Below are 17,308 nucleotides of genomic sequence, written 5' to 3'. Positions count from 1 at the left end.
TTGCCACACAACAATAATCATCATCTGTGTTGTCCGCATTTCCTTTCTTTGACGCTGCGAGCCCTGCACTTCCAGGACACGAATAGCATGCGTGTTATTACCACGTCATAGCATTCTCGACAGGAAAGTAGCGAGCGCAGCGTCTTCAAGAAAGGAAACGCAAGCAAGACAGATGGTGACTGTTGTTGTGTGGCAATATACGACCCAAAGGGTGTAATTTTGCTTAATAGTGAAGGGTGTAAATTGATTTATACCTCGCACCATTGCACCCAAAAGGGTCTAAGGGTGTGAGCTATAAACCAATTTACACTCTTCTCAACTTTAAGCCCGTATTTTTTTATTAGTCTTTTTTTTGCAGTGCATGACAACGATAGGCATGCGGTGTTCGGCGAATTTTTGTTTTTTTTTTCTTTGCCATACAATGCGAGGGTTCAAAGGGAGGGTAATAAGTTGGAACGACAGACGACGGTTTTGTGGAAAGGACGAGCCAAATCGAATGCAGTTACAAGCGTTTTTAACTGTTGATTTGATTGCCGTTGCATTTCGTTCGTTTTTGCGATGACGAGTCACTGGGGATGACCAAGAGAAACGCAAGGAACATCGCATAAGCGGATACATTAAACTAATTCGGCCGCAAGCACCGGACGACTTCGTTATATCGGCACAAGCAGATCGACGATTATTCTTCGCAGACTGTTGAGACTCGGTGATGATTATGATGAGCATAACCATCACAATCACGAATTGTTAAATCTTTATGACATTCTAGTCCCATGAATTTTGTGAAAAATATGTTTCGCAAGAAATAAATCTGACATGGAGAAGAACAAACATCGTGTTATAGCTTATCGCCCAAATCGCGAGTCCGTATCTGAAGATATTGCATGCTCCCAGGCGTCGCATCATGCATGCTGCAGATTATAATCTTCACTGCTGTATCTTTGCAGCCTAATGTCAAATATATATTACTTGCCTTAGGGGACCCGAAAATGATTTTCTTAAAATAATTTGTGGTAATACTTCACAACGTTATGACTCCAGATTAAGAAGATCGGAGACCCATACGTTGCCTCTGACACCTCTAGTGGTTGGCAATCATAGGAAGGTCCTTCGATATCTTGCAAAAAAGAAAAGCTCCCCTGCATACGACTCTTTAGCTCAATTTTCTTTCCAGTCTTTTGTTATTCAGATGCATGCCCTAGACATGAATGTTTCACTTCAGTGATAAAATTTGGACCAGAATGACCACTAATACTTAAGCCATTTAGTTTCGAATTAAACGGGGAGTCTATGAAGAAGATTGCAGGGAGAGGCCTTTCAATCGGCAACTCCAAGGACTGTGGAGTCGCGAAACATGGCAAATCGGCTGTCCACGTGATATACACATGCGCCCGGCACCGGGTAGGCATTGGTCCCGCTTTCGATCCGCGGACCAGGAAGGACATCTCTTCAATTGTGACGAAATTTTTTTTCTAAGAAACGCGCGTATTGGGTTTATTTCGTAGCTTCGTGCTACACAATCAAGTGGACGACACGTGTTTTCTTTTTCTTTTTTTTTTCTTCCTTCAAACTACTAAGCCATCTTTCAGGCTAATTCTGGTTCCGACGTGCAAATAAAGGAACGCTGGATCATATGCAAATGGGAAGCTTTCATTATACAGCGCCGCACCACTTAGCGCCCTCCACCATCGCGCCTTACTTTTTTTCCCGGTGTATAGCTGCAGTTGAGAGATTTAAATAGACTCGCGCTCATGACAGAAGCAAAAGCACATGCAAGTTCGACGATGAGTGAAAGGGCTCATTTGCATTCGCAGTCTCGCACTTTTTTTTCTTTCTCTAAAAAAAGGTCTAACGTGTCTATATGGCGGGCGTGAACGAGCGTTTCCGAAGAGGGCCCTATACTCGCCTGCTGCATTTGAAATTCGATCCTCTCGAGAAAAATGGGGCAACTTCTTGCTTTCGCTTAATGCGTTCACTTCAACTTGAGAATTCGAACGCGGAACAAAAATAGAAAGAAGAAAATATATATATAAGCGTGTTATCGCCTTGCGGCAAAGGAAGGAATCGTACATCTTCGTTCGTTGGAAGAAATTAAAATAACAGCAATGATAATGATAATAATAATAATAATAATAATAATAATAATAATATCAACAATAATAATAGTGATGCAATTAACAATAATGAAGAAAACGTTGCCCGAGATTGCAGAACCTTTGGTACAGTTTGCGTAGAACACTCAGAAGGACGTAAACACACGAGCACAAAAACAAGTTTCATCCAGACTATTAATGAAACCTGCAACCGTTGGCTTTTATATCTACAATTTGTGGGAAACACTATCTCTTCCAGAAGGACATGAAAATGTGCACCGACCAAAAGGTGCATAACGTTCAATGAACTTTCAACGGTAGTACGGGAGCATTACTTACAATGAAATAGCACTTACGATTGCATTTAAGACAATATTGGCTCTCGTACGCGACTCTATGGGCGACGTTAAATGGTTTAGAGTTTAATGGTCGGTGAACCCTTTCCAGAACTTCGGCACTGCTATTTGTCCATTGTTAATGCAGACCTGGCGCAAAAGTGTCGCCCTCTGTGGGCGTCGCGGCGCAACTATAGGTAGCTTCCGGCCGCCATGTTGGAGGATTCCGCTAGTCGCGAAAGTGTGACAGCCTGAGTTTTGGAAGTGAACTCTGGGTAAAGTGTTTCAATTCAAACGGGTGAACTTCCATTTTATAGCACAAGCAGTGACGAATCTAAACAGTCCTCTGAGGTGACGGTGCGTTCGTTCTACCAGCTCACGAAAATGACACGCCATAATTGCTCCGATAACTTGCCCCAATAACGTGAACCATTCGCGCAGTTCGACTCCCTTTAGGCAAACCAGTGCCCCCTATTATGGGCACAGGTTAAACATGTTAATCACCTCTGCAATCAATTTTCATACTCTGTCAAGCAAGGTTCTGGCACGGTCCCTCGAATGACGTCACGCATTGCCGCGCATTTCACATCGGCCCCGCAGATCGGAGAGTCCACGTATCGAGATATGTGCCGCATCGCCAACGGCACCTGGAGGCGGGGCGGAGACAGAACGCGTCGACGCGATTCTCGTCGGGGATTGGACGACGCGGACGAAGCGGACGGCGACGGACCGCCCCTTTCCTCGTCGTCGTCATCGACTGGGCGGGGCCGGGCGACCCGCTCCTTCTACGGGCCCCACAGCGGGTGCCTGGTGGTGCAGTCCGGGTTCGACTGGTACTCCGGGTTCGGGCCGGAGTCGGCGCGACCCCTGCTGCTCGAGGGACCCGGGTCCGGCTTTCTGGGGGTGGTGGTGTTCGACCTGGAGGCCGACGACTTCGCCGGGTCCTGCGGCGGGGCCAAACACCCGCTCGTGCGGAGACTGAGAAGAATGCTCTGGCTGAACGAGCAGAGGAGGCCGTTGCTACCGCGAGACCTCGCCGATGCCGCCGTGGGCGACATTTCGAAGCGCTAGGCGCTGCGCGCTAGATTTCTTTACTTTTCTTTTTGCGGATCGATTGATCGAATTAATTATTTTAAGTTGCTGGTGAATCCGTTTCGACTTGTTGCGCGTGTCCACGCCGACAAATTTCCATGCGGTGTGTTGACAAAGTTATACGGGTCGCCTCAGCCTAACCAGCAGAGGGCTCCCTCTCAACATTAGAGAGTTTTAGATTAGCGTAGGCAAGCGGCTTGCGTATGCAAGAATTAGGGGGCCACGGTACTGCGCATGCGCAGACACGTATGTCTGGGTCGGCGCATGCGCATTACTGCCGCACTTAGTTCTTGCGTGCGCAAGCTGCTTGCGTCCCTAAAACTAAAACTCTCTATTTAGTCGGTAAGCTGTCGCGCACAATACGTTTTAAGCGACGCCACTGCACGGTATTTCACCGTCAGATAATGTGCTTCTAAACACGCGCTGTTTGTCATCCACTCTCAAAAGCAGAAAGCATCGGCAAACACTATATTTGTTGTTGTTGTTGAAGACACGCGTTATTAGAATAATATCTAAAGTTCCTCACTTGTGTCATAATGCACTGCGGTTTAGAAACTTTGTGATGGTTGAAATTGTAGCCCATTACAATTTCACACTGTGTGACCTGTATAAGCTAGTTGTCAAGGAAGAACAATAGACCAACATTTTTACGAAATCTCCAATAAATGAAACTGTTTTAGAGATTTCAAAATCTTGCACGACTCAATGCTGAATTCTGCCGCACAATAAATGATGGAAGATCGGTCGCTTTGCGCTTCCTTCCGCCGCCATAGATGAGTACCGCTGGCTGACACTCCAAGGGTCAATTGCGCAGGTACATAAATACCCAGCAACGTTCATGGTTATATTGCGCTCAGTTTTAGACAGACGATATTAAGGAAGAACAGGACGTCGACGGACTTCCGCTATATCCGTCAACGTCCTGTTCTTCCTTAATATCGTCTGTGTAAAACTGAGCGCAATATAACCATGAACGTTCACCAACTAGCCCCCTTCATTGCTTTACCCAACAACGTGGACGTGGAAACAGCCACCACTGCAGCTCAACCGGAAGAACACCGTACGCGTAATGCGAAGGTTGCGGATTTGGCCCCCATAGGCGGCAAGTTATTTTTGTCCCCTCTCATTATCCTTAAGCTTATCACATCTACACTTCAATTAAAAAAACAAAGAAAAATAATTTCTCCAACGCTTTCTTTGGCTTCAGTAGCTGTCGGGCTTCATATATGGCTGTGACCAGCAAAAAAAGAAGAGAGACGAGGTTTCTTTCGGATTTCCCTCGGGTTTCCTTTTCTACTCGTTCATCAAGGCGATCATCGTCATTTACGCTCTTTACTATTTGCCGATTCTTCAAAGAGTGCCCAAAGCTCTGTACGCCAGAGTTTCTGCATCCTGAGCTCATCCGACAAAAATAAGGGGGGGGGGCGCAGAGGGCCAGGAATAGTCGAACCCGCGGTATACATTCATGCTCGGCTACACAGCTCCACCTATAGCCGCCCACCGTCCCGCCAACCCCTGGCAAAGGTTGGCACCAATATCGCGTCGACCAACAAACATGCACGGTGACAGCTCGTCCATCGCCCTGCTCAATAACCTCCGAGCAAAAGCATCTTTCCAAAGCGCAACAACGGGGACGTTGCGAGGCCTCGTTATAAGCCGCAACGACGAACGATCGGCCATGTATCGCCTCGAAGACGCGTCCCTTTCACATATTGCTTTCAGCTGATGGCTTGTAACATACAACACAGCGTGCAAGGTTCGAATCAAACAGACGACCTGCAATAGCGTATACCGTATTCACCCGATCCTAAGAAACCGTATACTCTAAGGAATTCCCTATATAGACGGGACAAGAGCGACATTAGCCGCAACGACGAATGACCGGCCACATATCGCCTCGAAGACGCGTCCCTTTCACATATTGCTTCCAGCCGCTGGCTTGTAACATACGAGACAGCGTGCGAGGTTCGAATCGAATAGAGGACCGGCAACAGCGTATACCGTATTCACCCGACCCTAAGAAACCGTATACTCTCAGGAATTCTATAGACGGGACAAGAGTGGGTGAGGTGTTGGTTTTGTCTGTTTGTTGTTGCTTCTTGTTTTTTTTATTTTTTGCTTGCTTGGTTGCTTAGAAACGTACTTTGGCGGCCTTCAACGCCCACTCTTGGTGCGTGCACCATAGTTCGAAAATCAAACTTCACCACAATACGGCATGCGGAACGATATCGACGATTTCACACCAACTCGTCTGCTAAGATGTATTAATTCATGCCACACGAAAAGGAAAAGAAAAATTCGCCCACTATTACGATTCTCCCTGCTTGACCGCAGCTCTATACGTGCTTTCAATGCGAGATATGTTGAGGCAAAGAATTCGAGAGACGTGTAGCCGAGTCGGCAATCGTCGAAGATCTGATCTGCAGGTCAAACGCGTCTGCTTTTATACGTAACCCGTCGAAGGTTCCGGTGTAATTGCCGGTGCCGCGCGGCTTCCAGAAACTACTGCAGCATTCGCGTCGCGCATACAATCAGATTGCAAAACAATCGCAAACCATGGCAATCGAAACGAGCGCGAACAAGACCGAATCAAGCTAACCAAAACATGGCGCAAGAGAGCTGACGCGAGCAGACGATAGTACGAAACAAGCGGTGCGGCCGAGACCAGATGCGAGTACGCATCGAGCGGTCGGGCGGGTCCGCATGACACCAGTTTCCCGCGGGCACGTCGCTGAAGGGGGGCCGCTCCCATTGGTCTCCGCCGTTCGCGGCTCTCCTCTTTCATCTCACGCTTTGCTTTCGCTCTTTCATCTTTCGCTGTGCTCGTTCGCTCGGTTGCGTCACCAACGCTCGTCGTAGGAACGGGCTGCGCTCTAAAACGCCAACCAAAAAGGCGTCGTTAGAAAGTATTAAACGTTCTGCCGGCTTCCGTCGAGGATAATAATAATATTTGGGGTTTTACGTGCCAAAACCACTTTCTGATTATGAGGCACGCCGTAGTGGAGGACTCCGGAGATTTCGACCACTTGGGGTTCTTTAACATGCACCTAAATCTAAGCACACCGGTGTTTTCGCATTTCGGCCCCCATCGAAATGCGGCCGCCGTGGCCGGGATTCGATCCCGCGACCTCGTGCTCAGCAGCCCAACACCATAGCCACTGAGCAACCGCGGCGGGTTTCCGTCGAGGAGGCCGACCGAAACGTGCTGTAACGTATCAAGCCTTCCGGCTTCCGTTTCGGAAGTCAAATCTTCTAACACCATTTAGATACACAATTTGGTGGAGCGTCCGTCGTTCTTTTCCTTTCTCTTTCTGTTTTTGTCGCATGATTAGGGCAGAACGGGGAAGAGCAAAGAAATAACACGGTTAAGACGGGTGCTGAGGTTATGAAGTATCAAGCCTTCCGGCTTCCGTTTCGGAAGTCTAATCTTCTTATACCATTTAGATACACAATTTGGCAGAGCGTCCGTCCTTCTTTCTCTATTTCTTTCTTTTTCTCTTTTTGTCGCACGATTATGGTAGAACGGGGAAGCGCAAAGAAATAACACTGACAAGACGGGTACTGAGGCTTGGTCAGCGCCCTATGTGTAATGCTGATCCTGTCTCTCTTCCCATCGCCTCCCTTGCGAAACCCGTATGGCGGTGAACAAAACCAAGACGCCGAACTCAAAAGAAGAAAAAGACTGCTCAGACTTTCGCCGCCGTCACAGTGTTCGCAGGAGGAAAGGATGGTTACTTGTTAGGTATACGCCAGTACACACTGTGACACGCTCGCACCGCTCCTACAGAAAAAAGAATGCATGACGTTCAACGGTAGCTCAGAAGACGTTCTATTACAGGCAATAGAAAGTCAATAAAAACGCAACATTATCTCTAATAATTTCTGTCATGGCGGTGGCGCAACAGTGAAAGTACGCTGCAGTAAAGACTGTTCGGACTCTAAAGTTTCAACAGCTTGGAATGAGTTTTGTTTTATTTATTTCTTTTAAATTCCTTACAAAACACACTCCTATACGAGCTTATCCGATACCCTATCCCCTCTTAAGCAAAGGTCGTAGGGATGCTTTCTCAGCCGATGATGAAATCAATTCTTTCGAGTAGCTTTTCTCATTCATTCTTTTAGTTCGCGATGTTCGGACTGCAAAGTTTCAACAACTTGGAATGAGTTTTGTTTTATTTTATTTATTTTTTTCAACAACTTACAAAACATACTCTATCCGAGCTTATCCGGTACTCTATCCCTTCTTGGGCAAAAGTCGTAGGGATGCTTTCTCAGCTGTTGATGAATGTACAATTCTTTCGAGAAGCTTTTGTGATTCACTCTTTTAGTTCACGAAGTTATTTTCAATTCCGTCCATTATTCTCAAAATGATTACGTTTTCTTTTCACACAAATACACCGGAATCTTGGCCAATTCCGCATAGTGGGAATTTCGCCTCAATGTGCGAAAAAAAAAAATAAGTCAGAACCGGCCCTGTAATCTAGGGGCACCAACGGTAACCGGTCACAACTTAAGAGGCAGTGGTTACGGCGTTACGCTCCTTGAAATAATTCACTTCAGCATTACTCGGGAATTTTTTCAGTTAATCACAATAGTCATTCAGCAATTATCGTGCAACTTCTGATGTCCAAGGGCACGATTAATGCGGCGATCGCTACACATCTCCACCCACCCACCCCGTCGGAAAGAAAAGATGACTAATTCTTGCGATTGTTTTTCTTCTTGACCACTGCATGCTAGTTGTACTTGTTTCGTTACGTGGAATGTCTGTGTTCTTATGTTCAGGGAATTGCGCTTTTCCGCAAACGATGTCGTGTCTCTTCATACAAAGCACGGGAACACCCATTTCAAACTAGGTCATCGACCGCGCAGCTGAGAGCTTACACGAAGGCACGCGGACTACGAAGGCATGCACAGATTATTTGTTTAACCCTCATGGGATATCTTATTTCCCGATAGCGCTAAACAATAGGTGCCGTTGCGGTCGCTTCAGTACAGCTCACGTATTCCCTTTATGAAGTTTACAAGGTGTCCCAGCTATGATGTTTGCCAAGCTGTTCAACGAAAATAATTATTCAAGGAATGCGGTGCAAGCTACGACTTTATTGACATACGGGGTTGGGTCATCAGAACGCTGGCGACCGAACTTCGTGGCTATGTTATAACTGTATCGCGCACATTGTTTTCGAGCGCAACTCTTAGGCGCCCGTCCCTACGTTGAGCGTCAGCTTCGGCGTAGGCGTAACCGGCAGAACGAACGAGCGAGCGAGCGCAGGATGAAAAACGGCGATAGCGAAGCGATACCTATAGTGGCACATACCCACTGACCTACAGTGTTAAATGTGAATTACCTACAGTGAATTACCTACAGTGTTAAACTGCGCTGCCTTCGGGATTGGCCCTTACTTTTAAGACCACGATCTTCGGGGGTCAGCCCGCATTTATTGTGGAGGTTAGATAACCTGAAAGAAACTGGTCTTACAATACCAATAACGCTATTCGAATTTTTAAGAAAGAATAACGTTTTTTGTTTAGCAGGGCAGGCTGACAGGACACGCTGGACTAGAAGTTTTATTGGGGTCGCCGGCTCACTGCCGGTAAGCCACGTGCGAAATCGTCCAGCTAGATTATATACATGCCACGGTCGCGGCCGGTTAGGTGCGCGTAAATGCGGTAGACTGCAACCATCCACGCCCCCGCCGAGACAATGGCTGCAGCAAGGGCGCGTTGCAACGACGACAGCGCTCCGGATATCGACCGATGTAGTGTCCCCCCCCCCCACCCCCGTTTGCCAAAACAGCCCCCTTACGTGCGCCCGCACTACAACTCCACCGCGTTCGGCGGTGAAGGCCACTCACAGTCGACCTGGACTGGCAAGAAGAAACACAGGGGTGCGCAGACGCTCCACAGAGCGAGACGCAATTGGTTCGTCTTCGATCGGAACAGACCCTACGGACAGCCACTCTATTCATTTTCTTTCTTTCCCATAATGCGAAGCAACCTTCGCCAACATTCCTTCATTTTTACTTTTTTTTTCTCTGAGAACGATTCTCCCAGACGGCGAGTTTCCTCGGACGTCAGCGATTCCGTTCCTTCCGACCACCTTGAACGAAAATGAGGACACACACGCGCATGCACACGCACAAAAAGGAAAAAAGAGAGAAACAACGAGACATACGTGGGAGTTTCTCGTTTAACATTAACAGTTCGGAAAACTGGACACAAGGGGTACACAAACAACACTACGATGCGCCAACTCTCAATCGAGGTAACTTTCTTTTCCTGCCGAAATCGTACAGCAGCCGTGTCGACCAAGTGTTTTCTTTCGTCTTTGCTTAATTCTACTTGTAACCTTTTAACCTCGTCGTTGGTTCCTTTCCAGAGGTTTACGCGCGTCGAATTGTTATTTAGTGCCGCGTTATTTTGTTAGGACACAGGAACGTGAGGTACATTCCACAGCGTCTCGTATAATGTAGCGAAAGGAAAGCTCAGACAACAGGCCACAAGAGATACACAATCAGCACAAAGTTGTTGACTCTTAACTAGTTTTTGTTTTGTTTTTTATGCCGTAGCCGTTGTCGAATGGAGGAGCGATCGCTGAGAACGGAAGGAGGCACCCCAACTGCAATGCTTTTACAAACAGCGTTCGTCCCGCTTTCGTTGTTTTCAAGCTGAGAATTGAAGCGGCAAACAATTGTCTCCGCAAAGTATACAACTTCTAAGCTAAAACAATGAGCGCATGCTGACTCTTCGGTGTATGAAGGTCACGAACACAGAGAGTGCGCAAACAACTGCAATAGCTATAGGCATACAACAGGCATTCAGGAACGACGTTCAAATCCCGTACAAAACTCGCCATTGAAACTCTGTTGAGTTCTTATTGACTTTCTCTTGAGTTGAGTCCTTATTGACTTTCTCTTACATCTAACAGACTGTATTGCGGAAGTGCAGCTCAGTATCACGTGTGGCGCTTTTGAGGGTACAACCGTCAAGCGACGGTTGCAGCCTGTGGTACGAGCGCATTCTTCAAACTAAATCCAGCAAAAATCGATATTGCGACGCTGCCTCAGTGAAGCGCTGACCTGGACAAATCCATCATGCACAACTAAGAACAGCCAACACAGCACGACAGCCCGAAGGCACATGTCTACCTGGCGTAGCGGCCGAAAGGTTCAGACCGCATTTAAGGGGACGCTAAACAACGGTAATAAATGAGGCATGCTAAGTTTGCATGAAAACTCTGTACGCATCTGTTTTACGGGTAAGTGTTGATAAGATGGCACAAAAAAGACCGAAGTTCACTAAGCTTAGTTTCACTCCCAGTCAGCGGTGCCGTATGATCTAAAAACGATTGCACCTTTTGGGGTGTGTCACACAACGACAATCGTCGTCTGTCTTGCTTGAGTTTCCTTTCTTGAAAACACTGCGCTCGCCACTTTCCTGTCGAGAATGCCCTGTCATTTTATGAGCATGACAGAGCACATACGTACGTGAATGTGCACGTACGTATGCACAGATGCGTACGTATACATACATACATACATACATACATACATACATACATACATACATACATACATACATACATACATACATACATACATACATACATACATACATACATACATACATACATACATACATACATACATACGTACGTACGTACGTACGTACGTACATGCATACACAATGGAGCGCCCACACAACTAGCGCAGTAAGACAGACAATGTTTTTTAAATGACGGCTCTAAGCCTATTCGTGGAAGCGGGTAAGGGAGCTAAGTGAGGCTCACTGTGAAACCTAACTACTTGTGAGGCTGAGCACCTGAGCCGAACTGGAGTGTGCATCCAGTGTAACCTCGGCATGTGCAAGCCCGCCAACAGGGGCATTTTATTAAACAAAGCCCTACGGTTGTAGAAGCTCTACAACCCGTTTCTCGCACACAAAAGGATGGAAGTTAGCAAGTTTCAAACACTCTCGAACACTCATTGGACATCTTAATTTGATGCCAACGTATCGGTCTCGAAATACCAGACCTTATGCCATCGTCATTTACCTGACGTGATGTCACGGAGAAAAATCTCTCTACGTCGCGTACCAATAAGTCTATAGGTACGACGATGCTGGTCATTATTTTTAATATATGTGAGAGTGCCGCGTGCGTTTGTCGTGTCTGGGCTCGCGTTCGGCAGTTCGGCGTTCGACTGAGCCAGTGTATCGTGACGCCATGATGCGCCCATCTCCTGGTACCGAAACCGAAACTATAGCTCGCAGGAAAAGTATCATAGTGAATTATTCATTGATCTATACGGCGCTTGCCAGTATTTTCGCCAGGGTTTGGAGGGTTTGGAACTTTTACTTAACACAAATGAAAAAAAAATATTGATGCGTCGGAAATGCAGATGACCTGTCTCTTCAAGCAGCTCGCACGCAAAATGCAATATTTATTTGTTTAGTTATTAATAATTTGTTTGTTTGTTTGTTTGTTTGTTTGTTTGTTTGTTTGTTTGTTTGTTTGTTTGTACAACGATACGAGTGAGGTGGTAGAAGCGTTATACACATGGGAAATTGTTACATCGAATGAGGCACAAAATACGTCAAATGAACACTGCACGCAGAAAAAGAACTAACGCTTTTAACAAAATTCATCAGAAGCGCTGAGGCACAAGAAAGCCATGAATAACTTTGCAGAAAGAAACTTGTGGGGCAAAAAGCACTGCAGCAGCTCTCGGTGGACACTCGCACTGCCACAGCCGCCCTGCGTCTACTGCGTAATATATATATATATATATATATATATATATATATATATATATATATATATATATATATATATATATATATATATATATATATATATATATATATATATATATATATATATATATATATATATAGTTACAGAGGGAGGGGCAAACAGGCGCGCCAGTCGGTTATGTTCCATTTCGTTCTCCCCCTAATGAGCTTGCCGTGTATGTGCGCAAACCAGAGATGAAAACCCGACTCGGCTGCACGGAGATAAGAGCCTCCGAGCGCTCCGGTTTTTTGCATGCCCGTATAACGTGAGCGCCGGTGTTCTTTTCTTTTTTTTTTTCGCCGCCGAACTGTCGCACACACGTCATTAGGCAATTGAAGGAGGAAGAGGAGGAGGAGGAAAGCGAGCGGGGTACATTTCTCTCTTTTCTGTTCGCCCGCACAACAGCAGAACGAGTAAGTTCCCCAAGTCGCCAACGTCGTCTGTTGTGCGTTTAGTGTCGTCTGTAGTGCGCACGACCGCGGTCGTCCTATCCCTCGTCGCGTATACGCGATATTGACTTCTTCGGTTTCGATCGCGCCAACGCCCGCAGGGGGTTCGGTGCAACCGAAATAGAAACTGCCGCCCCCCCCCCCCTCCCATCCTTTTCCTGTGAGCGCGCAAACATCGGCGAGGCAGTTGGAAACCTCGCGACTTCAAGCGGCGTATTCTCGACCCTGCTAGTAACAGCGCAAAATGTAGACAAGAGACGACACAAGAAGACAACCACAAGCGCTGACTTTCAACAACGTCTCGTCTTCTCGTCTTCTTGTCTCGTCTCTTGTCTACATTTTGCGCTGTTTCTAGCAGGATGGAAAACCAACAAGCCCAAGCTGCTATTCGAGCGAAATACGTATTCTCGACGCTCTCGCACGCACCTGTTGTACACCGGCTGTTGTAATGCGAAGCATTCTTTGCCTCTCACTAAGTAAGCACTCTGCGGTATGAGCATAAGGTTCATGTCTCGCTTCGTTGGGGCCTTCTTCAATTAAACGAGAGATAAAATTACTGGTCAAATGGCAGGCTTTTGTTCCGAATCAGAAATTTCGGCCTCTCTATGCAACTCATGCTACAGGAGTTGAATTGTGACAGTCCTTTAGAAATTGTGTTCAAATATTTAAATAAACACCTGGGACCGAATTCGCGAAGCTTTTCTTTCGCAAGTGCTGTTTGCGATTGGCCGGCCGCTTTTACTAACTTTATGTCCGACGTCGCGATTGGCTCGTACCTGACCTTACGAACAGTGAAAACGCAAGAGAATTGTTCGTGGATATGGGCCCCGGTATGTAGTAAGACTTCCTATCCCGCTAGTGCGTTGGACATTACTCGATCGCATTTGCGTACATGCGGTGTTGATTTACTTACAAGTACTGCTATCTCATCTAGAGATACAGCAGAGGTGGGTTGCATAACTTATGAACACAAAAATGTCAAATAACATGCCCCAAGATTACAATACCACACGTATGGCGCCGGCATACGCCTGGTATCTTGAATGGTGTCGGTACGCCAGTACAGGTGGCGCTACTGTAAACGCGCCTACACCGTTACAACGCGATACGCCTTACCACGCTAATAAATACTTCAGGTGTCCACTTGAGTGTGCTTCGACGACGGACGACTTGGATGGAGCTGTTACTATCCGCCGACGGGGGTTGTGACCTTCGAGCCTCTCCCACCGCGGTGCGACGAATCGCTTCGTGAAGCCGACAATGCGTCTCCCTCGGACAGACCACCGGCGGCGGCAAGGCGAGACACGGTTGGCGGACCGAGTTATGTTTGTCGGTTCACTGTCGCCTTCACGGAGCAATGGGAGAAAGAAACTCCTGGAAAAAGGGTGTTCTAAGGCGTTCCCTCACGGACCCCGGAAACCGCCGCGGTCGTGTGACAGAGGCTCCGACTAACTGCGCGGTCGTCCCAGGAACCAAGACACGCCAGCTTGAGTCACACGCGACAACCCCTGTGTACGAAGCCCCCTCTCCTTTCTGTGTGTTCAGTGAAATAAAGGTGCGGGAGCGAGTGTGTGAACCCTCGCCCTCAACGCGGGTCCTTCGACGACGTTGGACGCTGCGATTGGTCTAAACTGGGCCGGCAGATTTCCCTGGCCTAGGGATCTAGGGAGGACAGGGGAGGTTTGATCGGACTTTTTCGGCTCCTCGGGGTGCTTCAATTCAGTCATGCTAGACTGATTAGACGTGACGTTCTCCGCTCTCCATGTAGATATCGTGAATACACCGAGTACTCCTCGTTCTCGGTGAGGACACGTTGCTGCCTTCAACAACGTCCTCAGTGTGGATGAGTCGGACGACGGCATGGGCCAGCTACCCCTTAAAGCATGCCCGACCCTAACTCTTACAGAGCACAATCAAGTGAACGGCAGAAATCTGGTCTCGTTGGCAACGAAACAACGCAGATAATAGCGCAAATAAAGGATGGTGGTGTATATCTTAACGAATGTCACTGGAGCCAAAAAAAAAAGGGGGGGTGGGGGAGGGGGCAGCAAGACGTACGTGCAATCGTCATGTCCTTCCTCTGTCCCGAATGTCCTGAAGCGGAACAGAGAAAAGGGCGCAACAACCATTCATCACGTTGGGCGTAAACCACACCACCCCATCTGACAGGCCTGTACGGGCAGCTACATCCTAACGCGGTGCAGATGTACTGGGAATGTTCCCGCACCCTCTCCTCACCCTCTTATCGTCACGCGCGCCAGCATTCACCTCCCCCTCATCCACGCCTTACACCTGCAGGCAAACCCGACCGCCCCACCCCAACACCTGCGCCAGACTCTTGTGGCTTTGCGTCTGATGCGTCACTTCCTCCAAATTCAGGGACTGACAGCACCGGCTGCCAGCTCACCACCGTTGAACGCCACCTCCGCAAGCAAGATACGACTCGGACTGTTGTTGTTGTCGTTGTTGTTGTTGTTCAATTATCTAGCGCGGCACCTCAGGGGGATCGGCAATGAATCGGGAGATGCAAGGGTTAAAAAAGATAGAGTCGTCATAACGGTTTCGTATCGTTATTCTTTCTTTTTTTTTTGTTGCTTATGGCGCACATCCAGTGCGGCAAATTGACCAAGATTCGGACGGTATTAAGAAAGAAGTTAAGGTATTGCGGAAATCCACATAGGCTTTCCGAAAGAAATGGATGAAAAATAACGTGCGAGGAGCATATAGAAGAAATCGCCCTGAAACAACCGCAGATTCCTAGTCGGTTCATACTTGAAGGCAAGTTAAAACTGCGCGAAAAACGAGGACAGCGAAAGAAACACACTCGCGGTGTGCTGTGTGTTTCTTTCACTGTCCTCGAAGATTCCTTTCCGCCTGAGACCGGGCGTCCCTATGACAGTGCACGAGGGAGGATGCTCCCAGAGTGAGTGAGTCACTGAGTGAAACAACTTTATTTGGCCCACTATAGACGTAAGCAAACTCCATGCAACCTGGCTAGGCCCACTCGGGGACCATCAGGTGAAACCTGACGGCCCTCTCGCGAGCCCTCTGGACTGCCAGGATTTGAGAGGTCTGGTCCTGGTCCCTAATTAGCTTCATCATTTCCTCTCGAGTGAAAGGGGGACCGGCAGAGGCGCAGCCCCACAGGACATGTTCGACGTCCGCACAATCACCACACAGAGGGCAGTCCGGGCTTGGGAACCGTTCGGGGTACATTGTGTGCAGCGCCGCGGGGCTCGGGTAAGTGCTTGTTTGCAGAAGTCTGAGAGTGACTGCCTGGGCCCTGCACAGCGAGGAGTGCGGCGAAGGCAGGAGTCCTCTTGACAGACGATTATACTTGCAGATTTCGTTGTACGAGCAGAGAGGCTCGGGTCGCCCAGGAGAGGACGTGTTGCCCAGCGCGCGGTCAGTCAAACCTCGTGCAGCCGAGTGCGCCTCCCCGTTCCCAGAGATGCTCCCAGGGAAAAAAAAAGAATATTTGGAATGGGAAGAAAAAAAAAATTTCACGCGTTTGTCGTATTCGTCTTCCATCTTCTTCAGTCCGTGCCTTGTTTGCGCTCTCTTCTGGAGAGATTCCAGCGAGTGAAGAGCCCAGACACTGCGAAAGGAACCTCGCGTAGGGCGTCCTAACCCTACCGCATTCAGGCCAAGAAAAAAAAGATAATGTGCTTCTAAACAACGCACCCTTTCTTATCCACTCTCAAAAGCAGGAAACACTGGGCATACCCAGAGGACGTTGCGTATCCTCCGCTTCGAGGGCGCGGTTTCGACGTCCTTTCACCGAGGGCGTGCGCATATCTTAGAGAGTCTCACTTGCTTTTGCGCGTTCCCACACAGCTACAAAGCAGCCAGTGACACACCGTCCCCTGTCACTTTCTCCCCTCACAGCCTTTCCTCATATTTTTTTTTCCTGTGTGGCCCTGCTATTCTAGTACCAGTTGCAGCGCGTGCACAAGCAATGAGAGTGCATAGACAACACTAGACAAACAACAGGCCCGAGAACCTTCGATAACGGTGCCCACGTTGCAAGAAGGCTTTTGCACTCGTCGTGAGCTCCTTGCACTGCACGAAGGCGTACCGCATATGGCAACTGCGTTTAACCTTTGCGCAGTAGCATTGTGATCAGGCTTGCGTTTAGTATGAAGCTTTACGTTGAGAGGCTCTCCCTATATTAGAGTACACGTGAAAATAAGAAATACCCTAATTGCACAACCCTTGAAACGACTTGAATGGAATTTGTTGTATTTAGAATAGAAAGTCGAAGGCTACCGGCTCTAATGTGGAGGAACTTTAATCTAGTGACGCGATGTTTTCGTGACAGTTGCCTAACATCGGCAGGGCAGAGAGAAAAGGATACAGCGGCAGCCCTCATTCGACCACTCTGCATGTTAAAGTGTGTTCCAAGTGGCCAAAATAAGCCATTCACCAGAAGAGTACCGCCATAGACATCATTCATTTTCACTGCCCCCCTTCGCCCTATCCGAGGTTTCAAATCGTTATCGTGATCTTCTATTTCATGTTCGGGATGTTAATAGACAATCA

The 17,308-nt window shown here is 47.8% G+C and overlaps 2 protein-coding genes across 2 annotated transcripts in view; one reads left to right on the top strand and one right to left on the bottom strand.

Moving 5' to 3' along the window:
• Positions 1-3,576, top strand: part of LOC135905659 (uncharacterized) — a 56,018-nt gene extending 52,442 nt beyond the window's left edge. The window contains exon 10 of the mRNA XM_065436605.1: positions 3,029-3,576. Coding sequence (XP_065292677.1) covers positions 3,029-3,499 — 471 coding nt within the window. The 3' untranslated portion in view covers positions 3,500-3,576. The remainder of the gene's footprint in view (positions 1-3,028) is intronic.
• LOC135905660 (protein phosphatase 1 regulatory subunit 37-like) overlaps positions 1-17,308 on the bottom strand; it is a 431,344-nt gene that overhangs the window by 285,537 nt on the left and 128,499 nt on the right. The window lies entirely within an intron of this gene.

This window comes from Dermacentor albipictus, chromosome 7, assembly GCF_038994185.2.
Source record: "Dermacentor albipictus isolate Rhodes 1998 colony chromosome 7, USDA_Dalb.pri_finalv2, whole genome shotgun sequence".
Taxonomy (NCBI): domain Eukaryota; kingdom Metazoa; phylum Arthropoda; class Arachnida; order Ixodida; family Ixodidae; genus Dermacentor; species Dermacentor albipictus.
Note: the sequence above shows the minus strand (reverse complement) of the source record. Positions and strands in the feature narration are given on the sequence as shown.